Genomic DNA, 24662 nt, shown 5'->3' with positions numbered 1-24662 from the left:
GAGGGAGGGGCGGTGCTGCACTGTGCTGTGATTGGCTGGGGGGGGGGTACTGCCCCAGGGGGGCAGGAGAGGGGAGGGGGCACCCCCAGCAGATGCTGTGTTGTGTGTCCGGGGGGCTGTGTACAAAGGGGGGGGGCTGTATAGTACTGAGTGTGAATCCGTTGTGTGTAAATAAAACAGCTTCAACTGTCAAAAAACAAAAACAAAAACAAAAAGACTAGAAAAGGACCATGCCAAGCTTCAGAGAAAGCGAACCAAGATAGGTGAAAGCACAACATAACGTGAAAGAGTCTAATATTAATAACGCTAAGTAAGGCACATTGGAGGGAAAAAAATGAAACTACTCACACACCATCCAGGGTTCTAACCTATCAACCAGCTCAGGAAAGGAACCTGAGCATCAAGGAAGACCTGAGCTCAAAACCCCCCAAGATACTAGCATGTCTAAGGAGTGGGATTGCGTCTAATAAAGATAATGTTGTAACGCCTTTATATAAGTCAATGGTGAGGCCTCGTCCAGATACTGTGTGCTGTATGGGTCATGCCATCTCAGAAAGGATATTGCAGAGCTGAAGGGAGTTCAGAGAAGAGCAAAAAAACCGTTCAAAGGCCTGGAAAATCTCTCCTATGAAGAGTAGCTGTCACCTCTGAAAGGAGACTAGTAAGCGGGGACGTGATAAAAGCACGTAAAACGAGTAGTCTGGAGGAGCAGTTATCAACCAGGGATCTAAGGCCCCCGGGGGTCCACAAACACGTTTCAGGGGATCCACCAAGCAGGGCCAGCATTACACTCACTGGGGCCCAGAGCAGAAAGCCAAAGCCACACCACCCTGAGCCCCGCCACCTGGGGCTGAAGCCAAAGCCTGAGCAGCTTAGCTTCATGGGGCTCCCTGTGGCATGGGCCTCTGGGCAACTGCCCTGCTTGCTACCCCCTGATTCCGGCTCTGGCTTTTATATGCACAGAAACAGTTGTTGTGGCACATGGGGGCCATGGAGTTTTTATAGCATGTTGGAGGGGCCCCAGAGAGAAAAAGGTTGAGAATTCCTGGTCTAGCGGGTAGAACCAAGAGCTGATGGTCCCCATCTCAAACACAAGAATAAGAGGACATTCAACAATTTTTTTTAAAAGATGGGAAATTCAAAACCCATAAAAACTCATTGTACAAGATAGGGCCAAGAACTTAGCAAAGTTCAAAAGGGAGTGGATAGTCATACGCATAACACAAGTATCCAGAGTAATAAGAGTTAAAGCTTCCACATTTTGGAAGAGATTAAAACACACACCGAAATGGATCTGTAACTATTAGGGATTAGGACAAGACCCAATGTGGGGAGCAAGTTATCCTACACCTGTCTCATGGGAAGTTACTTGCTCCTTCCTCTGAAGCATCTGATACTAGCCACTGTCACAGATACATACTGGACTAGATGACCTCGGATCTCATGCAGTCTGGCAACTCCTACATTCCTAAAAAGGTGACCTCATCAGGCCTTACATGTCATAAATCAGAGATGGGGAAAAAACACTATTTTTTGCAAGCCACTTTTGGGTTCACTAATACAGAAAAACATGTTTCACAAGTCTCTGCAGCTCCACTGTGTTCAGAGACAGGATTGTGTAGCATAATCCAGCTTCCTGCTTTCCTGAAAAGCATGTAGCATCATGACCTATAACCGCTCACATGATCTCAGTGAATGGAGTCTGAGTGGAACCAGAAATGTGGTTACTCTAATCCACTAGGAATTCTACAGTGCAGCATTCACAGGCTGAGAAACAGGATACTGCTCGGCACGCCTTTGCTCTAGCTGGCATCACTCTTCTGTCTGTGACTTCTGATTAAAAGTTGTCAGGAAATAAAGACAGAACAGCTACGCCTGTGTGGAAGATTGATCCCCAAGAACAGAACCCTGTGAATGTATCAGAACTCTTCCACACACACATCTCACAAATGGAGAAGATCAAAGACAGAGAATAACCCTATGTATATCCCAAATGCTCTGAGTAAGGATCCTGCTGGACCTGCTAGTGGAGCCAATGTAAACAGAGAGAAGCCAGTCACTCAGACCTGCTCCAACAAGGATAAACCGTAAAGATTACCCTCAACCCCATCCAAAAGGGTTTTCCATACCGCTTACATACATGGCAACAGGCACAGTACAAGAACCTGAACACTTTGTAAGAAGTTTTTGAGATATCGGTAGCTATGCTGCACAACCGGTTGGCCTCAATTTCCACAGCAGGACATAGGGAGAGACCTAATGATCCATATGCATGGTAAGAGGTATGATTCCCAAAGAATCCTCTTGGAACCTCCTATCATAACCTAGTCCCAGATTTGGACCTTAGCGTCCAAAATATGGGGGTTAGCATGAAAACCTCCAAGCTTAGTTACCAGCTTGGACCTGGTAAAGCTGCCACCACCCAAAAAATTAGAGTATTTTGGGGCACTCTGGTCCCCCCAAAAACCTTCCCTGGGGACCCCAAGACCCAAATTCCTTGAGTCTTATAACAAAGGGGAATAAACCATTTCCCCCCCCTTCTCCCTTCCAGGTGTTCCCTCCCTAGGTTCCTGGAGAGAGACACAGAAGCAAGCTCCGCGAATCTAAACAGAGGGACTCCACTCTCCCCGTTCCCAGTCCTGGAAAACAGAATTACTTCCCTCTTCACCTAAAGGGTATGCAAAGTCAGGCTAGTAAATCTAACAGACACAGATTTCCCCCTGACTTCTTCCTCCCACCAATTCCCTGGTGAGCACAGACTCAATTCCCTGGAGTTCCCCACTAAAGAAAAACTCCAACAGGTCTTAAAGAGAAAGCTTTATGTAAAAAGAAAAAAAAATACATAAAAATGGTCTCTCTGTATTAAGGTGACAAATACAGGGTCAATTGCTTAAAAGAAATATGAATAAACAGCCTTATTCAAAAAGAATACAATTCAAAACACTCCAGCAACTACACACATGTAAAATACAAAAAAACATATAAATCACTATCTGATCTTTTGTACTTACAACTGGGAAACAGAAGATTAGAAAGCAAGAGACAGAAATCCTCCCATAGCCGAGAGAGAGACAGGCACAAGACAAAGAACTCCGACACAAACTTCCCTCCACCCAGACCTGAAAAAGTCTGGTTTCCTGATTGGTCCTCTGGTCAAGGTGCTTCAGGTTACCTCTTTCCAGGTGTAAGAGACATTAACCCTTAGCTATCTGTTTATGACACCTCCCCCATGCCCTCAGGCTGTCCCCATGCACGGTGGTGTGATCATTGTGCAGATGGGCTGGGGGGTGGGCTTGCGGCAACAGAGGGAGTAGATTTGAAAGGCCCTGTGGAAGTAAGCCCAGTTCTGGCAGAGGAGTCTCTGCAGCAGGACTTCGGGGTCTGGAACTCCTAGCCAGAAGAGAGAAGACTGAGCCCAAGCCTGACTGTTTAGGACAAAAGCTGAAGCCATCTTTCGGAATAACCAGCCAATCCCAAGAATGGTGTTTGGCAAAGCAGGCGCTCAGATACCATGGTGAGCAGATATCAGACAGTCTCAGAACTTGGACACTGCACCCCTCCTGAAACGCCCACTATTGAGAAGGGAAAGGGCTTACAACGAGCATGTCTGCAAACGAATCAAACTCTAACACTTGCATTCCAAGATGATTAGCTCTTTCCACAATCTCCAGACACCCACATCCAGTCTCCCTGGGCAGGAGCGTCACAGAAAGGCTGCTGCCCAGGAACACTTTAGACAGGCAAAATCTATTCTCCTCCAAGTCATTTAGTCTTGATATTAATTGGAATTTGAGTCTGACAAAGCAGTTCCCATTGATCATGCCAGTTGTTGAGCACGTGTACATGGCTCATTTGGACTGATTCAGAAGATAAGCTCTAGCTATGAACCCAGAAGGGCAGCTTCAGATTCCACACCCAGAGCCTATCCCCATCCTGTGCTCATATCAGCTGATCAAGTCAGGGGAAGCTTCTCTTCCACTTTCCAGGAGAAGGCTTAAAACCTGTGAAACTGTGACATTCCTGCTAATCCCAGTGTGCGACATACTTTTCATTCCTTCCACACCAACAGCTGTGACAGAAGAATGCGAGGAGCTCAAGGCAGGAGCTAGCCCTCCACTGGCATCTCAAAAATATTGGGAATTGTGGAGCAGCCTGCAAACCTTCACAAGGAGTTTGATAATTCTCACAGGACTGGTCTTTACTCACCCCAGGGTTCAGAGCTAAAGTCGAACATCTACCAACCAGGGGCAGCGCTCTGCAGAAGGGGCGGCACTACAAGGCTCAGATGAGTTTCCAGAAAGCCTGGAAAGCTTCAGCAAACCTCAGAAAGTTTGACTTGTTTTTTGTTACAGTTGTGGGAAAGGCAAGCATGCTGGAGCTCAGCGACCCAGCACTGTTCATTATGCAGTGTACCACGGCAAGAAACTCAACAGAGGTCAGCAGCTGCACAATTTATAGTAACAGTGAAGCCACAAGACAGGGAGGAGAAGCCAGAATCTAGGTACACAAGCACTTTGAGTCAAACATGACCACAGCTCCATGAATGATGTGATTATTGGCTGCAAAAATAGCCACATCACTCCTCTTTTAAATACATGCTGCCTAATTAAACTACAGCAACTATGCGTCTAGTTTTGTAAGAGAGTTTCTAGTCCTTTTGGGTGGGGAAAACAAGCCTTGAAGTAAACCAGATTTAAACTCATGTTATAGCTGCGTGGGTCTGCAGACAGCCTAGAACTGCTATGACAAAGGGCATGTGTTAGCCCTGGCTAGAGCACTTTAGGATAAACATCAGCCTAACATATTTATCCATTGCTAAGTGCAGTGATGGGGCAAGGGCTAGTTACTGGAAAGAGAGCAGGGTGAGGACTGAGGAACAAATCTTCCCCTCCCCAGCACATTTAAAGTCACACCCACCTTTGTGGGAAAGGGAAACATACATTGTAGTGCTGAGAAACAGCAGCAAGAAAAAAACCTCAAATACCTACTGTATTCCACACCACCCCAAACAGACGCCTACCTCCCTCACTTCTGGACACCCAAAGCCACCACCCATTGACCCTCTTCATAAGACAGCAGAGGGCTCTCAAAGCACCCAGCTGCTTCCCTTCCCCAAACAGTTTCTGCAATTACTGAAAATTTGTATGTGGAGCAAAATACATTTGTTATGTTACGTTTGCACCAGGAATGCTGGCCTGAACTGGCAGTAGGGCCATGGTTCCTGGCCTTCCACTGCAAAGCTTAGATTGACTGGGCTGTGGAGGACACAGGACCGTCAACATGATTTAATGCAGAAATAAACGGTTGTTCACTCCCTGACAAGACCTTAACCAAAACTGCCAAACTACCCACCAGCAGTAGACTGCTCTACTGCCTTATGCAGCAAGCATCTATGACTAAAGATCCCAGGACTACAGCAAACTCATGTGCAAGCAGGGCTCGTTAAGAAACAGCCCTGTCAGAGGTATGGCTGGGACTGCTGGAAACCAAAGGCAACTCCCATCTTTTCACGAGCAGTGTATTTATACCTGCCTACTGTATTTTCCACTCCATGCATCTGCTGAAGTGGGTTTTAGCCCACAAAAGCTTATGCTCAAATACATTTGTTAGTCTCTAAGATGCCACAAGGACTCCTTGTTTCTTTTACTGATACAGACTAATACGGCTACCATTCTGAAACCAGAAGCCAAAGAGATGCTCCCAAGTATCACTGAATTTCAATAGGAACTGAAAGCCTCACGCCCCCCTCAAAGGATCCCCAGGGCAATAGTTAATTGATGAGGTGGGGAGAGAGGATACCTGACCAATGTAGTTATCTGAAGGGTGTAACCACTGAAGATGGAGAGAGGCTGCAACTGGTGATCTGCTTCCAGCAGATCCTGGGTGGCTTGTGACAGTTATTTGGAAACACCTGATGGGTGCATTCTGAGGCCTCATCTGTGCTGCTCTCTCAGGGGTTCAAGTACCCCCCGTGTCCCACTAGCCCCACTGTCCAGGTCCACCTCAGCTGGACTACTGCCCCTGCCCTCCAGTGGGGAAACCTCCAGCTGCAAGAAGGGTGTGGAGACAGTTCCGGCAGCATCTGCAAGAACAAGCCAGATGTATGCAGCACCCATGCACCTACCCTCTCCAACACAGCTGGGACACAACTGCTCTTCTTGGAGGACGCGGGTGCAAAGCCGATGTTGGCTCCAGACCGTACGCCATGAAATAGTGGGCTGAGGTGTTTAACAGCAGAGATGAGGACCAACAGCTGTACGCATTCACAATGAGGAAGCAAACCCCCCTGGCCCCACTGCTAGAGCAGACCATGACAAGGAGAGCTCCCCTCCCCAGAGAAGAGTGGAGATTGCTCTTGGAAGCTGGCTACACCAGCTATCTCAGTGGCTTTCAAATGTTTGTACCGGTGACCCCTTTCACATAGCAAGCCTCTGAGTGCAACCTCCCTTATAAATTAAGAACACATTTTTATATATTTAACACTGTCATAAATGCTGGAGGCAAAGCAGGGTTTGGGGTGGAGGCTGACAGCTCATGACCCCCCCCCCCACCGTAATAACCTCACAACCTAATGAGGGGTTCCAACCCCTCGTTTGAGAACCCCTGAGCTACCGGGCACCCAACTCCTTGGCACAGTCAGTATACCCCAGCAAACACTACTGTTGGAGTCATGCAAGGCAGTATGCGTACTGCTGAAGGGGTGTGATATCAAGGTGGCCACTATGCCGGAGCCCCTGCTGGAAGCCATAAGCCTCAACCCCACCCATCAGTTTAACAACAGACCAGAGATTCTAAACTTTCATGTGTAGGCACAGGGGGACAATTCCCATTGTACATTGATGGGTTTGCTGTTAGCATGATGCGTAGGGACACCACCCCTATCACACAGCAACTCCAATGTATACACAGCAGATGGAGATAGCAGGAGCATTCATGAGACAAAGCAGAATGAGAGAGCTCCTGACCTGCCGTGGCAGTCCCACAACTAATGCAACAACCCCAGATGCCTGTATCATGTTGCGCAACAGGCAGATTTCAGTATCAAGGCAGCTGGACTGGCATTAATCAGTGCAGGCAAAGGTACCCATGAAGCTGTTAGCAGCCAGCCCGTGCTAGAACACATTTCTAAACTCCTGAGGGACTGAAGCACACATCAGACAGTATTTGGTCCTGCCATGAGGGCAGGGGACTGGACTCGATGACCTCTCGAGGTCCCTTCCAGTCCTAGAGTCTATGAGTCTATGAATCAGTGAAGTGAATAATTTTAGTACAGTTTATTCTGTGGGGGAGATGCAACTGGGTTTTTGTAAGCATTAAACGTTCTTTCTTATTTGTAGGGGAAAGTTCATGGAGGTGCTGTACTTTTCACAGATAGGGGCTTTATATTCCAGTACAAGGGAGTTGAGAGAGGATTGAAGTGGTGGTGTCATGGCAGTCAACAGTAACTGTGATGTGTAACGTGTACAAGATTTGCTTTCAAAAACGTTTATTACACAAAGACAAGTTCACAGACTGCCTCATTATCAAAAAAACCAGAGCCTAACGTACATGAGAGCGAGAGCAAGAGCACTTCTTCCAAGGGTTGTTTGTTTTCAGACATTTTTCTTTCTCCTCCTCATGCAGAAGAGGTTGTGAGGATGCTTTAGAAGGGCAGAGCAATAGCTATTATACTAATTCAGGGGTTCTCAAACTGGGGGTTGGTACCCCTCAATGGGGCATTACAAGGTTATTAGATGGGGGTTACAAGCTGTCAGCCTCCACTCCAAACCATGTTTTGCCTCCAGCATTTATAATGATGTCAAATGTATATAAAAAAGTGTTTTTAATTTGGGAAGGGGGGAGGGGGGAGAGTCACACTCAGAGGCTTGCTGTGTGAAAAGGGTCACGAGTACAGAAAGTTGAGAACTACTGCCCTGATACTCAGCACTTGGGCAGGTGGTTCTTTGGATAGCCTCAGGGGCAAAGCAGCAGGATCTCATTTTGTTACAGAACTCCCACTGGGCGCATCTGTACTTGCTGGGCATCATCCTCATGTCCATATGCATCATGGCCTTGTTCTCCTGCCTGCACTAGCCCTGACACTCCAGGAGTTTTCCAAACTTCGGGTCCTGCTGGTCAGTATTGGCCCTCCTCTTGCAGGTCTGAGACTAGAGCACTCAATGCAACTATTAAGTGGTGAGATTTTCCTCTTCCTGCAGCTCATATTTTTAAATGGTTCCCACACTGGAATGCCATCACCCCTGCCTTGTACCTGCACTAGGATGTCCAGGCTGCAGGACTACAATTTAAAACAAGAGGAGTTGGTCACAGCCACATCCCAGCAATCCCTTGGAATACCAGGGAATGTGATCAAAGCAATTTCAATTCAGCACTACCTGCCCTTGCTTACTTAGAATCCATTATCCTTCACACCTACTTAGGAGAGAGGGGAGTGTTAGTTTAGTAAAGAAGGAGGCAATTAAGGGGAAGGGTGGGGAACACAGTAGGTCACTTCATTAAACAGGGATCATGGTGCACCATGATCCCTAGGTGCACCTTAGAGGCAGATGGCCAGATAAGTACACCAGGTAACAGCAATGTTTTGCCCCTAGTGCTCACTGTAATTTTCTGATGTGGAGGTTTGTTTCTTCGATGGTTTCTTGTCATCTTAACCAGAATTCTGACTACATGGCACAGCTCAGACAGGTACCCTGTGAAGGAGTCAGGCACTTCTACCCTAATTGCTAAGAGCAGCCCAAGAACCAGGAGCAGGGAATATAGCGGGGGGAGAGGCTCTGCAGCCCTGCTTGTGCCATGCAGCAGGAACAGCAGAACAGGGACAAGTGGGTACTTTGGCCCTATTACAAACAGCGGGGCAACATGCATCAGAATGTGCCCAGTTCTGCCAGGGACATGCACGATAAGGCCCAGCTGTACAATAAAAAGCTGCAGGCCTGCAGCAGAAGTGTTTTGTCCCCCCAATTCCTCCTCAAGCCTAAGTACCTTAGCAGCCATCTCAGGATTCTGGGTCCCCCTAAAGAGATTCCAACACTCCACCCTCTCCCAGTTCCCATCTCCTCACCCCTTGGTATACGGAGACTCCCTGAGCAGTGTTCTCACACTGAAGCCAGAAGGAAGATTGTGATAGGAAGGGAATGGCATTGACATTTACATTTAGACTTCAGTAAGGATTTTGCTTGGTGCTGCATGACATTGGGTTAAAAACAATACAAAAAATCAACATAATCTGTCATGAATCTGAGTTCAGTGGCCTGAGAACTGGCTGTAATTGTGAAGAGGAAGTCATCAAGCAGGTGTGTTTCTACAGGGGCCCAGTTCTTGGCCTTACGCTGTTTAACACTTTTTAATTCCAGGTCCCTAAAATCATTAGTGACAGTTTGCAGATGACAGAGTGGGTAAATAGTAAACAACAGGACAGAGAGCAATCTGGACCTCTTGGTAAGCTGGATGCAAAAAAAGTTACGCATTTTGAAGACAGCCACGTGTAAAGTAACATCTAGGAACCAAGAACGCAGGCCACACTTTCCGGCTGACAGACTATCCTGGGAAGCAGTGATCCTGAAAAAAGACCAGGGTGAGGGTGGATAATCAGCTGAACATGAGATCTTAGTGCACAGGGGCCAAAAGGATTGGCATAGCAGGCTCAGAAAAGGCATCAGTCCCAGATCTGGTACAGCTCATTGTACAATGAGCAAGTTTCCCCACTGTGAGCTAGATTGGACCTTAAGACCATTTGCCTTTTAACAGCAGCGCTGCCTGCTGCTCCTGGCAACGCCCATATCTGCTAGCTGTTCAGTTCTCTGGCTGTACACTGCAGCAGTGGTTCTAATTCAGAACCTATTTCTAAACCTTGCTGGCCTGTTGCAGCCCAGAGATCCGCAGACTCAAAGCTCCACCCCACAGGGGCCTGTATGGGGGCTCAGAGCTAGGATTCCAGTCATGGGCCATCTGGGGAACACTCTCCACCAGCAACTGGAGGGAAGGGCAATGAGCCAAGACATCCCCAAAGAAAACTGCCACCCCCAGCATATGGGGGCAGAGGAGTGTGTGGATGCAATGGAGGGGCAGTGAGCCAACAGCTCCTGAAAAAACAGAGTCCATGGGATGCAGGAGTGGTGAGTTCTGTGGGTAAAGTGGGGGCTGGTAGAAGGAGTTGGGGACAGAAGGGGTTATGGATATCGTGGAGAAAGATCTAGGGGGATGCCAGGATGGATGTTATGCCAGAAGGGGCATTACATTGCAGGCTCAGGCTGGGGGCAGGACAGGATGTAGAGAAGATGGTGTCATACAGGGTCACAGAGCCACTCAGGTTTGGCCTGGCCCTGCTAATGGGGGGTGGGGAAACAGGTCAGGCCAAACTTGAGTGAGTGGTTCTGCAACCAATGGAAGGGAGGCTGTGCCAAACCTGGGCTGCACTGCAACCCATGCACCAAGCTGTGACACCCAGAGCAGTAAGCTAAGCCCAGCCAGCCCCTGCGACCCTTTGACACTTCTGCAACCCAATTTTGGGTTGAGACCCACAGGCTGAGGACTCTGCACCAAGGTACTGCATATGGCTGAACTCAGTTAGCCCTCAACATTGTTCTCCTCCAAGATGACAATGAGAGTCTGCCCCGAGCCAGCTGGCAATGCACTCCAAGGACATACCTGTAATACTCTCATTGGGGTCTTGTCACAAACCAAGATGTTCGCTGCTGTGAAGCTAGCAAGCAACTGAGCTCCAACACATGTGGTGCTATCGGGGTCTTCTGGCCAAGCTGACCCTTTAGGTCAATAGAGTTTGGAAATAACAAGGGCCCTGCAGGATGGCTATTTGCACCTCTGGGTCTATTAGCAGTGAGCTCCAAGCACACAGGCACTGGTGGGACTGGCACAGTGAAGGACCACAAGGCATTCATCCTTGCTCACAGCAAGCCTGAAGTAAAAGGTGGCTGTAACACTGGTCACTGCAGAGAGAACTTGTACGGATGCAACAGGCCTGCTGCGAGACCACAGAGCAGAGCACGTTATTCAGGCCTTGCCTAAATGGAAGAGCTCAGCCAGACATCTGGTAGGCACCTCTGAACTTGTGACCCCACGTTGATGTGTAAGATGTTTTAAAAGTCAGGGGAGGCTGGGCATTAATCCCCTCTGGCAGTTCTGAAAATCTCACCCATTGACTCCGACCAGTAAAGCATCTCAATCCCAAGCACAGGTGCCTATCGCCCCTCACAATATACATACCCTGTTTGAAATGCAGTTCTCTCAGGAGCAGAAGGCAGCTGCCACCTGGCACACAGTATGAGAAATAAGCAGGAAAAGAGAAAGTTGAGAAAAAAACATGGAGATTTTTCTGGGCTTTGGGTAGGAACAGGTTTGTTTGCACATCCAATGCCAAGCCCTACCAAAGTAAGAGCGACAGACGTAGTGAAATGCAGTAAGGCTGGGACAAACACTTAGCCTTGTGCAACAAAGTCCAAATACCCAGGGTGAAGTGCCTACGCCCAGGTTAAGTGAGGAAACATATCTGCTGTGAGAGTCATGCCATTGTCCAGGTAACTGAATTTTAATGGCCCGAACTTGAAGATTGGGTGTTCCAACAGCTCTGCTCTAGGAATGATCTGGGGGTAGGTCTCTAGCCTGTGTTACACAGATCTGATAGGATGATCACAATGGTCCTTTCTGACCTTGGAATCTACCAACTTCTGAAACAATCGTTACAGCCCAAGTTTAGTTACCATCTGCCAAGGACGGCAGTTTGTCTGGAAGCATTAATTAACAGGAGAAGTGGGACCTGATCCTCACCGAGGCCTTCAGGTGCAACCAGAGCAAATAGCTTTGCATTTTCTGTTTTATCCTCATTTCATTCAGGGACCTTTGCCAATGTGGAGAGATGCATTTATGATTTGACTGGTAACGTACACACGTACAGCCTAAGCCCCTGAACACATCTGCATCAAAACGTGAAGTCCAATACAGATGTACCATCTTCCCTCCACTCCCTACCACCCCCAAAGGTGCTCAAGAAAGCCTCAGGGCCATGAGCAGCTCTCTGAAGACACCACTCAGACTGTCTTAGAGCAGTGGCTCCCAACCTGTGGTCCATGGATTAGTGGCTCCCAACCTGTGGTCCATGGATTAGTAACCCCTAGAGTCCTGCCCGAGGGTCAGCAAGAGACAACACTGAGGATCAGCAGTTGGGAGTGGGATAGGGATTTAGAAGTGGCTCACAAGGGCTCGTTTATGGAGAGGTCTGTTAAAGTAGCTGGGTAACCACTGTTTAGAGTAAATCCTTGTGCTGCACTTTAAAGTCAAGGGACAGCATTCACTCGTCCTGCTGCCTCACCTGGTGACAGCAGTGAATTATTCAGAGCTGCACAGACCAAGTCACTTACTGAATCCATGAGACAAGAGAAACATGCTGTGAAGAGTGGGTCTGCAGCTTGCCAGCTCATCTGCAGGCTGTGAAGAACCGTGTCCACTTCACCATAGGTGCTCTCCAAACTTTGGAGACTACAATACAGTGGAAGCGGAAGCAGACCTCACATTCACAGCTGTCAACGGCCTCACAAGGAGAGCCATCAGCAGTGCGTTTGGGCAACCTTCAATCAGTGGCATAGCCAGGTGGAGGGAAGAAGGGGAGTGGAAAAAAGGCATCACCCGCTGCAGTGCTTTTACTGACGGGGCTGCACTTCGGGTCTTTGGTGGCACCTCGGCGGCAGGACCTTCACTCGCTCCGCAGATCTTCGGCAGCAGTTCAGCAATGAAGCTTCAGTGCCGGCGAAGACACCCAAAGCGAGTGAAGGTCCCACTGCTGAGGTGCCGCTGAAGACACGGAGCACTTGTGCTCAGTGGGGGAGCGGCCGCTCCCACCTAGCTACACTACTGCCTTCATTCTTACTCAAGAGAGCTATTCTCAGCAGGTGAGGGTAAGCTCTCAAGACGAAAGCAGGGAGTAGAGAACGCAGTTCTAAAGATTCAGCCAGAGAGCCAACAATAAGACAAACCAGTAGGTCAGCCCAGAGGAATGAAAGCTCTCGCCTACAGCAAATCACATCAGAGCTATGGAAGCAGTTTAATCTTTCACCGCAGCAGAAAGAGAAATTGGAAAGGCTTGATCCCACAATAGTGAAGATTAGTGATTTATCTGCTTAAATAATTGTCCCAACCCTGAAAGGCTGTAAATATTTCCGTAGCTCAAGAGCACAGGCAATACAGCAGAAGGAGAGTGTTGTAAAACACGAGACTCTTGCCCTAAAGACGACGTCTGAAGAAAAAAGCCATGTATTAAAGACCTCTGCAGCGTACAGAAGTCACGAATAGACAGTTGTCTTCTGCAACCACCACCATTCTCTCTCCTCCTCCAAACATCTTTCCACCACTAATTTCCTCTGGAAATTAATTGGTCACTTTATATGAAGCCTACATTTATAGTTAAAGGCTTAATAAATTATTAATATTTAAATAAATGGTTAGAGATTGTTAGAGTCCAACACATTCTCTAATATACTAAGATCTAAACCTGTTTATAAAAGGTTAATAAGTGACAGTCTGAACTTTTTAAATGTACCCTTCATATAAATCGACACCTGCTATGAAACCCAATCAGGACATTAAACATACACGGACCCCAAGAAGGGCACTCTTCTCTGGTGCAAGGCTCTCCTTTCCACTGGACTTCTACTCTTATGGCCTGACCCCCAAAACCCTGGCCATCCAAGACCTACTGCAGCAAGGACTGGATGCTGATGGGTCAGGCCTCTAGGATGTAAACTCCTAAATGCAGGCACAGAGTCATCTTCAGTATCAGAAAAACAGTGGCAAATAGGTGCCTGAAATCCAACAGCATTTATGTGCTTAATGTGAAAATATAGCTGCGTATCTGCATCTTTAGGTGCCTTAACACCTTTGAAAACCTAGCCCTTAGTCTCAAGAGACAAGGTCCTTGGTTATATTTGAAGAAGTGTTGCTTACTAGCCTGTATTCCCTACACTCAGGATGTTTAGCTGAAAGGGATCACACGTTAACTTCTAATATTTTCTGCTTTAGTCTATAGTGCCAAAAAATGCAGTAAGAGGTGGGGGGTGTTAAGATTTCAAAAGCCAGAGCTCCCACAGTAGCTTAACTGAACCCTAAAGCGTATGTAGTAAATGCGTATCTAGTAAATGCTTACGTTACTGAGCATAGTAAGAAAGGTAGCAGAGAAGGGTATATCACCTTTCAATGGCTGGAAGACAAATTCAGACTGGAAAAGAGTTTTAAGAATAATTAACCACAGAAATAATTCCAAGGGTGGTGGCGGATTCTCCACCACTGACCTTAAATCCAGACGGGCTGAGTTTTAACAGCTCTGCTCTAGGAATGATTTGGAGGCAGGGCTCCGGCCTGTGTTACACATGGTGATCACAGTGGACCCTTCTGGCTTGAGAACCCACAAATCTCAAGACTACACTTTACGCACATGTAGTTCATTAACAGCTGCAATGAGGATCAGGACCCAGTGTACCACAAACTCAGGAAAGCCTAGTCAGTGGCTGTGGGAATCCCGGGATGGATTTTCCTAACTTTTCAGTTTTTCAACTATGAAAATCCAGTGGTTTGCATTTGTAACTAGATTTTAGCTCACCATTCTGCCACTACAGAAGCTGCCAACAGAGGGGACTAGGCACTTAAGGGTTAACATATGCACTAAACTGCCTTAGCTGGCAAGCATTTCCTTTAAGCCCCACTCAACAGAGCTGCTGAATTGGGGTACAGCTGCCCGTAGTGCTTTGGAGCGCTGTTGGGTTCCCAACCCCGTTAGTTCTCATTGCCTTTGAAGTTCTCTGAGGAAGCATGAAACCACTTGGGGTTAGTAGAGCCGAGCACATGGGGTGCACTAAGGAGGGTGGTCATGGTCCTTACTGAGGTGGTCAGAGTTTGTAAAACCAGAACCAAGCCAGCTTAACAGTTGAGCCATTTAAACACCAACATTTACAGACATTGTCTAACCATGCAACCAGCTCAGCTATAAGCTACTTTGCTCCTCCGAGCAAAAGCCTTAACACTCCCTTTTCTTCAAAAAGCTAGGAAATCCCTCCCCAGACTCACTTAGTTCAGACTGCTTGAGTATCGAGTGTCTATGAGAGTCCCCATTAAAAACCAAAGCACAAACACAGAAAGGTTCTACTAAAGTCACATATACAATTCAACAGTACATTCAGTTTCCAGTACTGTTACCTTACAGACAACCTCGAAAGACCTAAATGAACTGTAATACCTATTTATAAACTCATCATATCTAGGAGTACATCCAACTATATAAAGTACATGAGTAATGATCTCAAAAGCTGGAGTATGTATGGTCATCTTGAAAAAATATTAACATTCACTTTAAGCATCTCATGTTGACAATCTATAAAAAAGGTTTATTTATAGATAAGATAATTTATATAAATGTTAACTGGATGTTTCCAGAGTTAATACTTGGGTTTGGGATTTTTTAATGGTAATGCTGGTTATGCAGTAAATATTACCCTTACACATATCCCTGAGCAACTTTAAGATTTTATCTGGGCATATTAATGTATGTTCATACAACCCATGGCTCTTAAAACATCTGAAATCTTGCACAGCTCTATGTTAGGATCTCAGTTATAAGATCACAATCCTGACTAGTGTGCCAATTAAAAACCCTCAAGCCTGCAGTGTACAGATCCCCTAGCGTACAGGAAACATGGAGACTGGATAGGTGATCAGTGCTGACTTATAATACACCAGTGCGACTACAGCGTGTGGTGAAGAAACCACCCCAGTATAGTCTGCTATACTAAAAATATCATTATACCAACTAGCCAGAGCTAGTTGGTAACTGAACCAAAAGGAGTGGGCAAAACAGCTAAATTATCCTACAAACACTGAAAGTTGCATTCTGCAGATGTACAGTTACAGCTATTCACAGCTATTCTGGCTGCCTGCAGCAGCTTATTGGGGATTTTAATTTTAGGCCTCAAAAGTCCAACTGACAGCGGATGATCCACCAAGGGAAACGGGGGAGACAGTGAGAACTAGAACATATTACCAAGACACTAGAAATGCACCCTATGGTATAATGGAGGCAGCATGCTAAGGAAACTCCTGCTTGTTGTGTATTTATGGATTAGATACGTAATAGGAAGCCCGGGCTTCCTTAATAAGCACAAGGGATGGCCACCTCTAAGAAGAGACTTAGAACATGGCGATGGCTCCATATCAACACTAAACACAATAGCTGTATACAATTAGTTTGTTTAAAGGCAGCTGTACTACTCCTTCCCTGAGACACCTCCCCTGCGATGCTCACAGTGACCCAATAATTATGGAAAAACAGCTTGCTGAATCATCAAGTTGCACATACGCTTACACAGTAATTACATGATTTTATTGGATGTCCCTCCCTACTCGGTTACACAGCTTGTTGTTATATGTCTAGAATCAGACTGTAAGGCCTTCAGGGCAGGGACCATTTCCCATCTGCATGCTTGGGGCCGTCTACACAGGGGCAGACAGGAAAGTTAAGCTCACTAACCTCTGTATGCATGCTTTCCATTCAGGGAATTAAGCTAGAGTGAGCTCAAGTCCTTTTATGTCTGATTTAAATCCCTGCGTGGACCTTTCAGTGATTTAACTTCACACTTTGAGCTAATTCATCCGGACTTTCCTGATCATCCCCATGTAGATAAATCCTTGAGAACTAAACAAATTACCAGCAACTAAAATACTCAGGATAATCTATTTCCTGCTTTCAACCAGGAAATCAGCCATCCCAGGACCACGGTTACTGAAAAAACAGACCACACACTCCACCTTATCCATCCTGCTAGGCCACTCATTCGTCTGTACATAGGAATCCCAGCCTTCCACAACATGCAAAGGGACAGGCAGCACTCAGAACAGGGGGTGACTGGATGTCAGCGCTAACACTATTATTGCTTAGTTAGTTTGTCTCAAGGCAGCTGCACTACTCCCTCCTCCAGACAACCTTGGAAAAATCTACTCTCCCACCTTACCTGTTCCAATCTCTGCTTGCCTGGGCTAACTACCTTTATATATAGATAAACTGAAGAGCAAGGTACCTGGGATTCCATTCATTCGCCTGTTGATCGGGTTTCACCAGCCTCTATATCAGGGGAGGCAACCTGTGGCACGAGTGCCAAAGGTGGCACTCGAGCTGATTTTCGGTGGCACTCACACTGCCCGGGTCCTGGCCACTGGTCCGAGGGGGCTCTGCATTTTAAATTTAATTTTAAATGAAGCTTCTTAAACATTTAAAAACCTATTTACTTTACATACAACAATAGTTGAGTTATATATTATAGACTTATAGAAAGAGACCTTCTAAAAACATTAACATGTATTACTGGCACGCGGAACCTTAAATTAGAGTGAATAAATGAAAACTCGACACACCACTGCTGAAAAAAGTTGCCGACCCCTGATCTAGATACACCTCTCCCTCGATATAACGCTGCCCTCGGGAGCCAAAAGTGTTACTGCGTTACATCGAACTTGCTTTGATCCACGACAGTGCGCAGCCCCCTTCCCCGCCCGAGCACTGCTTTACCGTGTTATCTCTGAATTCATGTTACATCAGGTTGTGTTATATCGAGGTAGAGGTGTACCTGATCGAAGATGCACTGTACATGAAAAGCTTCAGACATTAAAGTGTACGTCATAGCAACTCCACGAGAAGGTTAGCGCTGGCTTTCCTGCTTCTCATGTTAGCTCTGGACTAGTATTAGGGTCCCAATAAGAATGCTTACAGCAGCCTAGGCACAAAGCGTATTTATCCTTCACTTCCACCTCCCTCCCAAACAGGGATTACAAACAGCAAGCTTGCTCCTCGGTTACAACAGATAAAGGTGGCCAGCCCAGGCAAGCAGAGACTGGACCAGGTAGGATGGGAGAATAGTTGCTTTGCAGGACATTTTGCCAAGTTGAGTTGGTTAATAAGGATTTCGAGTTCTCTACACCGTAACAAAGGGTGGCCAAAGAGAACCCACAGAATTGCACAACACTGTGTAGTACACCCAGCTACAACCACTTCCCACCCAGGACCTCAATGTTCTTTACAAATTATGAATTAGGTCTCAACACTATGCTAGGTGGATATCCCCATTTTACAGGTAGAGAAAGGTGAAGCACAAAGAAGCGACTTCCTCAGGATTATACAGAAAGCTGGTAGCACTGCCAGGACCAGAACCTGGACCAGGACCCAGTCCTGCGCTTTAAGCACAAGACCTTCCTTCCACATTCAGGTCAACCTTCATCTTTAATAGAGGAGCAGTCCATAATCACAATGCACCATCTTGATCCCAAGCAGCTACCTGCGGGTCTCAGAACCCAGGGTAGCTGCAATCTGTTCCTTCTGGAAAGTTGCCAGTACAGCCCACACTTAGACAAGACCTGGGCATTCCATATCAAAAAGCTCCAACATTTCCCTGTGTGCCAAGTCACTGCAGCATCTGAGCGCCTAGCAAGTATTCACAAACGTATGCTCAACACTGCCACGCAGGGACCCCTAGTTTAGAGATGAGGAAACCAAGGCATGGAGAGTGAGGGGCCAGCCCAAGGTGTCACGGTAAGTCCAGAGATAGGGGTTCAATTCCCACCTCCACCAGAGGCCCAGTGCGTTGTCTCAACCACACAGCCACCCTTCCCCTCAAATTCAGCCAGGGGGCTAGAGAGACATAGGAGACCTCAGAGAAGAGGGCATATAAGAGGAATAAAACCACATATGCTCCCTGTAGCACTGTTTAGCTGCCTTCCCCAGTACATACAAAGCTAGCACAAGCAAATCAAGCAACAGCAACTAAACAGCGTTAGCCACTCCAGAAGACACATACAAGCAAGCACCGATTTCATTGTGTGGGTCTCTGCAGACACAGGAAGACCTCTTGCTGTTTATTCATGGCTGATTTAGTTTCTCCCAAAACATTTTAAATGTTCCTAACTGAATCTGCCCAGGGAATTCCACAGCTAGCAAAGCGCCACGAACTGGTTTGTACCAGCCTTTCCAAAAACACAACCATGCTTGCTTTGCTAGCCTGTAAAAGCAGCAGTAATTTTGTGGCAATCCAAAACCTTGAGTGCCCTCATCAATAATGGGACCATTGTGTGACGCTGCTGAAGCTCCCACAGCCTGGCAGCCAGCAGCAGCTTGTCCTGCTTTACCTATTCTCTGCAGGGAAGGAAGTTAAAACTGAAATATTCCATCTTCTTTCAGGGAAAATAATTCTAGGGCACCAGACAAGTACGACTGGAAGAGGGCCCAGAGGAGGAAAGGGGGCAGTTAGATGCTGATTCTAAAACTGACCCGTATTCCCATACAACCCTTTTCTCCCAATGAAGCCAAATACCTACAAAGGCTCAGAGATGAAAGCCAGTTTTAGTGCAAGTTCTTTTGCAAGCACACATACAAAAGGCAAGAGCCATGGGTTTATCGCCATTCATTCGGATTCAGTTTAACTGTATACTCACACATTTCTGCTTCTAATAACACTGCTTCTCTTGAGAGCAAGCAGCCATTTTACAAGATCCCTTGAGACTGTAACCCTTACCATGACAGACACAGTGGCACATGAAATAAACTCACAGAGCACAGTCCCCTTCCTTGAGACAGCACAGCTCTGCCATCTTAGGCCGCTCTCACATCAGCAACAGTCTGCAGCCAAAATTATTAGGGCCTGATCAGCAAAGTGTAACATCACCAAGGCAATGACCTTTGCATTTAGGCTCTTGGCTAATTCAAGTCACATACTCCTCCCATTTCAAGGCTTTCAGCTCACATTCTGCTTCACAGCTCAGCTCTGTAACAATTAAATGTGAGTCAATCTTCCAAACACCAGATCTCTTCAATTCTCCTTCCCGCAGGGTTGCCAACCCTCTGGGACCGTCCTGGAGTCTCCAGGAATTAAATATTAATCTTTAATTGAAGACTGTCATGTGATGAAATCTCCAGGAATGTGTCCAAAATTGGCAACCCTACATCAAAATTCCTCTAGCCAATCAGCCTGCGCAGCATAGAAGCTGTAAGCTGAGGAATGGCTAGGCCAAAGTCCATTTTGTTTTTCCTCTTGCTTGCCTGAAGAGGCCAGAATGGTTAGCATACCCCAGGAAAGCCAACTAACCCGGCTAAAAGATAGATTTGAATGAACCGACAGTGCTATCCAACTCTTTCAGTTCTCAGTGATCCTCAGATCTAGAAAGGAATGGGTAGCCCTGCCTGACACACAAAGCCTCAACTGCACCAGGAGGTCCGTGTCCCACAAAATGGACGCTGGCTATACCAGGATCACTTACAACTGTCTGCAGCTTAAAGCACGTTCCTGCAGCACTATTACAAGAAGGGGACGCTTTGCAGCGCAAAGAGAGAACTGTCTGCTTGCAAAAGAGGTGGTAAAATAAAAAGCAGATCTGAGTCTTGTCAACAACAATAAATGTGCGCTGCTGGCACCTCCACTTGGGCTGTTCCAATGAAACCCTCACTGTGATGCAAGTGTCTGTGTAGGACATGCAGCTGGCCCACAATCATTGCTTTCTACCAGTCCCACCCACCGGCACACTCAGGTGGCAGTACCATGAGGTTTTGGGGTTTTACAAGTAGTATTTCTGTTTCTATTTCACAGAGGTTTGTCTTCTCTCTCTGGCCTGGCCCTATTTCAGGTGCAGGGACCAGTCACTAGAGCCATTCAGTGAAATAACTCGATCCCATTAAGATTCAAAACAGGTTTTAATCATGGAAGATCTCACCAAGGCACCCCTCCTTCCAGGGAACACAAGTCTCCCGGGGAAGCAAACACACCCTGACCAGCTGACAATTCCCAGGGAGAGGCACCATAGCCCACTCCTTTCAATCAGAGTTCAACTGGATCCCTGTTTTCTTCTGCAAAGAACATTCTGGGAAGGAATGGGATGTATTTTGGGAGTTGGTGCCTGGGAGCCGTGAGGTGGGAGGAATACGCCCTGCAAGAGGGTGAAGTGAGGTTGCCTTGATTTTGGTACCAGGTAACCTAGAAAGAGCAAGGAGCACATCTCAGATACTATCTGGGGAAAGGCCCTTTGGGAGTGACCATGGGAAAACACCTGCCCCCTTCATGATCATCAGACTGAGGAAGAAATGACTCACTTCATCTTCTCTTTGGCAATCACTTTGCTCAGGAGCAGAGCCTAGTCCTCAAGTCTGAGGAAGTGATAACCCAGAACAGAGCTGGAGGCTGGGTTTGGTAAGGGGAAAGGGTGGCTGAGTGCAGGTGTGAAACAGAGGCCTTGGGCAGGCTCAAGTGCACAATCTCCAGAGCAATGGGGGTGTCCCTTCCCCCCAGAAGCAGGGTTGCGGTGTGACAGTCCTGTTCCCTGGAGAATGGACGCTAGCAGACCAAGGCCGTGGAAGGGCCAGACACCACGACAGGGGTGGAGATAAGGTCTTCTGGGTACAGGAGGGGTCAGCCCTTGGCAGAGGGGTTCTGTAGAAGACAGGTTTGTCTAGATCCAGGCACAGCATCCGGAGGACGCCGGGGGGGGGTGGAGACAGAGGTTATGGGCAGGTCCACGGAGTGGCAGCGGAGATGGAGAAGAGGTCCCAAGAAGGCAAACAGAGGACTGAGGTCCCAAGGGTGGGTACCTGGTAGAACAAGATCATGGGCAGGCGCACCATGGGGCGGGATTTAGGGGTCCCAGTAGTGCAGGGGGGCTGTATGTGGTAGACCGAGGCCTTCGGATGGTCCAGGAACACCATGCAGGGCAGCGGGGTTTGGAGGCATCCCCAAGGCTGTGGTGTGTCCCAGGGGGCTGCAGGGACAGTACCTGGTAGACCAAGACCATGGGCAGATCCAGGCACACCATGTGGGGGGGAGGGGGAGAGAAGGGGAGCTGGGGAAGTACCAGGAGCAGGGGACTGGTACCTGGTAGACCAAGGCTTTCGGCAGGTCCAGGCACACCATGCGGGGCGGGCGGGGGGGGCGGCGGGAGAGAGCTGTGGGGGGAGTCCCAGGGGGGCGGTACCTGGTAGACCGAGGCCTTGGGTAGGTCCAGGGACACCGTGCGGGGGGTCCCGGGAGGGCCCAGGGGAGCTGTAGGGGTCCCGGGGGGGGTACCTGGTAGACAAAGGCCTTGGGCAGGTCCAGGCACACCGTGCGGGGGGGGGCTGTGGGGGGATTCTGGGGGGGAGGTACCTGGTAGGCCGAGGCCTTGGGCAGGTCTAGGCACACCATGCAGGGGGCTGTAGGGGGGATCCCGGGGGGGGTCCCAGGGGGGACCTGGTAGACCGAGACCTTGGGCAGGTCCAGGCACACCATGCGGGGGGACTGTAGGGGGGGGTCCCAGGGGGGTACCTGGTAGACCGAGACCTTGGGCAGGTCGAGGCACACCATGTGGGGGGGCTGTAGGGGGGGGTCCCAGGGGGGTACCTGGTAGACCAAGACCGTGGGCAGGTCCAGGCACACCATGTGGGGGGGGCTGTAGGGAGGGTCCCGGGGGGTCTGTGGGAGGGTCCCAGGGGGGTACCTGGTAGACCGAGGCCTTGGGCAGGTCCAGGCACACCGTGTGGGGGGGCTGTAGGGGTGTCCCAGGGGGTCTGTGGGAGGGTCCCAGGGGGGTACCTGGTAGACCGAGGCCTTGGGCAGGTCCAGGCACACCGTGCGGGGGGGCTGCAGGGGGGTCCCCAGGGGGATACCCGGTAGACCGAGGCCTTGGGCAGGTCCAGGCACACAGTGCGGGGGGGCTGCAGGGGGGGTCCCGGGGGGGCTGTAGGGGGGGTCCCAGGTAGACCGAGGCCTTGGGCAGGTCCAGGCACACCGTGCGTGGGGGGCTGTAGGGGGGGGTCCCAGGGGGGTACCTGGTAGACCGAGGCCTTGGGCAGGTCCAGGCACACCGTGCGGGGGGGCTGTAGGGGGGGTCCCGGGGGGGGCTTGTAGGGGGGTCCCAGGGGGGTACCTGGTAGACCGAGGCCTTGGGCAGGTCCAGGCACACCGTGCGGGGGGGCTGTAGGGGGGATCCCGGGGGGGCTGTAGGGGGGGTCCCAGGGGGTACCTGGTAGACCGAGGCCTTGGGCAGGTCCAGGCACACCGTGCGGGGGGGCTGCAGGGGGGGTCCCGGGGGGGTACCTGGTAGACCGAGGCCTTGGGCAGGTCCAGGCACACCGTGCGGGGGGGGCTGCAGGGGGTCCCGGGGGGGGCTGTAGGGGGGTCCCGGGGGGTACCTGGTAGACCGAGGCCTTGGGCAGGTCCAGGCACACCGTGCGGGGGGGCTGCAGGGGGGTCCCAGGGGGTACCTGGTAGACCGAGGCCTTGGGCAGGTCCAGGCACACCGTGCGGGGGGGCTGTAGGGGGGTCCCAGGGGGGTACCTGGTAGACCGAGGCCTTGGGCAGGTCCAGGCACACCGTGCGGGGGGGCTGCAGGGGGGGTCCCGGGGGGGCTGTAGGGGGGTCCCAGGGGGGTACCTGGTAGACCGAGGCCTTGGGCAGGTCCAGGCACACCGTGCGGGGGGGGGCTGTAGGGGGGGTCCCGGGGGCTGTAGGGGGGTCCCAGGGGGGTACCTGGTAGACCGAGGCCTTGGGCAGGTCCAGGCACACCGTTCAGGGGGGCTGTGGGGGGGATCCCGGGGGGGCTGTAGGGGGGTCCCAGGGGGGTACCTGGTAGACCGAGGCCTTGGGCAGGTCCAGGCACACCGTTCAGGGGGGCTGTGGGGGGATCCCGGGGGGGCTGTAGGGGGGTCCCAGGGGGGTACCTGGTAGACCGAGGCCTTGGGCAGGTCCAGGCACACCGTGCGGGGGGGCTGCAGGGGGGTTCCGGGGGGGCTGTAGGGGGGTCCCAGGGGGGTACCTGGTAGACCGAGGCCTTGGGCAGGTCCAGGCACACCGTGCGGGGGGGCTGTGGGGGGGTCCCAGGGGGGTACCTGGTAGACCGAGGCCTTGGGCAGGTCCAGGCACACCGTGCGGGGGGGCTGTGGGGGGGTCCCAGGGGGGGTACCTGGTAGACCGAGGCCTTGGGCAGGTCCAGGCACACCGTGCGGGGGGGCTGCAGGGGGGTCCCGGGGGGGCTGTAGGGGGTCCCAGGGGGGTACCTGGTAGACCGAGGCCTTGGGCAGGTCCAGACACACCGCGCGGGGGGGTCCCGGGGGGGCTGTAGGGGGGTCCCGGGGGGTACCTGGTAGACCGAGGCCTTGGGCAGGTCCAGGCACACCGTGCGGGGGGGCTGCAGGGGGAGTCCCGGGGGGGGCTGTAGGGGGGTCCCAGGGGGGGTACCTGGTAGACCGAGGCCTTGGGCAGGTCCAGGCACACCGTGCGGGGGGGCTGCGGGGGGGTCCCAGGGGGTACCTGGTAGACCGAGGCCTTGGGCAGGTCCAGGCACACCGTGCGGGGGGGCTGTAGGGGGGTACCTGGTAGACCGAGGCCTTGGGCAGGTCCAGGCACACCGTGCGGGGGGGCTGCAGGGGGGTTCCGGGGGGGCTGTAGGGGGGTCCCAGGGGGGTACCTGGTAGACCGAGGCCTTGGGCAGGTCCAGGCACACCGTGCGGGGGGGCTGCAGGGGGGTCCCGGGGGGGCTGTAGGGGGTCCCAGGGGGGTACCTGGTAGACCGAGGCCTTGGGCAGGTCCAGGCACACCGTGCGGGGGGGCTGCAGGGGGAGTCCCGGGGGGGGCTGTAGGGGGGTCCCAGGGGGGTACCTG

General features: G+C 50.3%; 1 protein-coding gene across 3 annotated transcripts in view; it reads right to left on the bottom strand.

The window, feature by feature from the left end:
• LOC115647192 (cysteine and histidine-rich protein 1-A) overlaps positions 1–22815 on the bottom strand; it is a 44422-nt gene extending 21607 nt beyond the window's left edge. The window contains exon 1 of one of the 3 annotated variants that reach the window (XM_030553989.1): positions 22759–22815. Coding sequence is in view for 1 of the 3 variants with exons in the window: in XM_030553987.1 (XP_030409847.1) it covers positions 17073–17084 (12 nt within the window). In the remaining 2 variants the exon portion in view is untranslated. Of the gene's footprint in view, positions 1–17072; positions 17202–22669; positions 22702–22758 lie in introns of those variants that run through there. The other 2 variants (XM_030553988.1, XM_030553987.1) reach the window with 2 other exon arrangements.
• Positions 22816–24662: the final 1847 nt, after the last annotated feature.

This window comes from Gopherus evgoodei, chromosome 2, assembly GCF_007399415.2.
Source record: "Gopherus evgoodei ecotype Sinaloan lineage chromosome 2, rGopEvg1_v1.p, whole genome shotgun sequence".
Classification (NCBI taxonomy): domain Eukaryota; kingdom Metazoa; phylum Chordata; order Testudines; family Testudinidae; genus Gopherus; species Gopherus evgoodei.
Note: the sequence above shows the minus strand (reverse complement) of the source record. Positions and strands in the feature narration are given on the sequence as shown.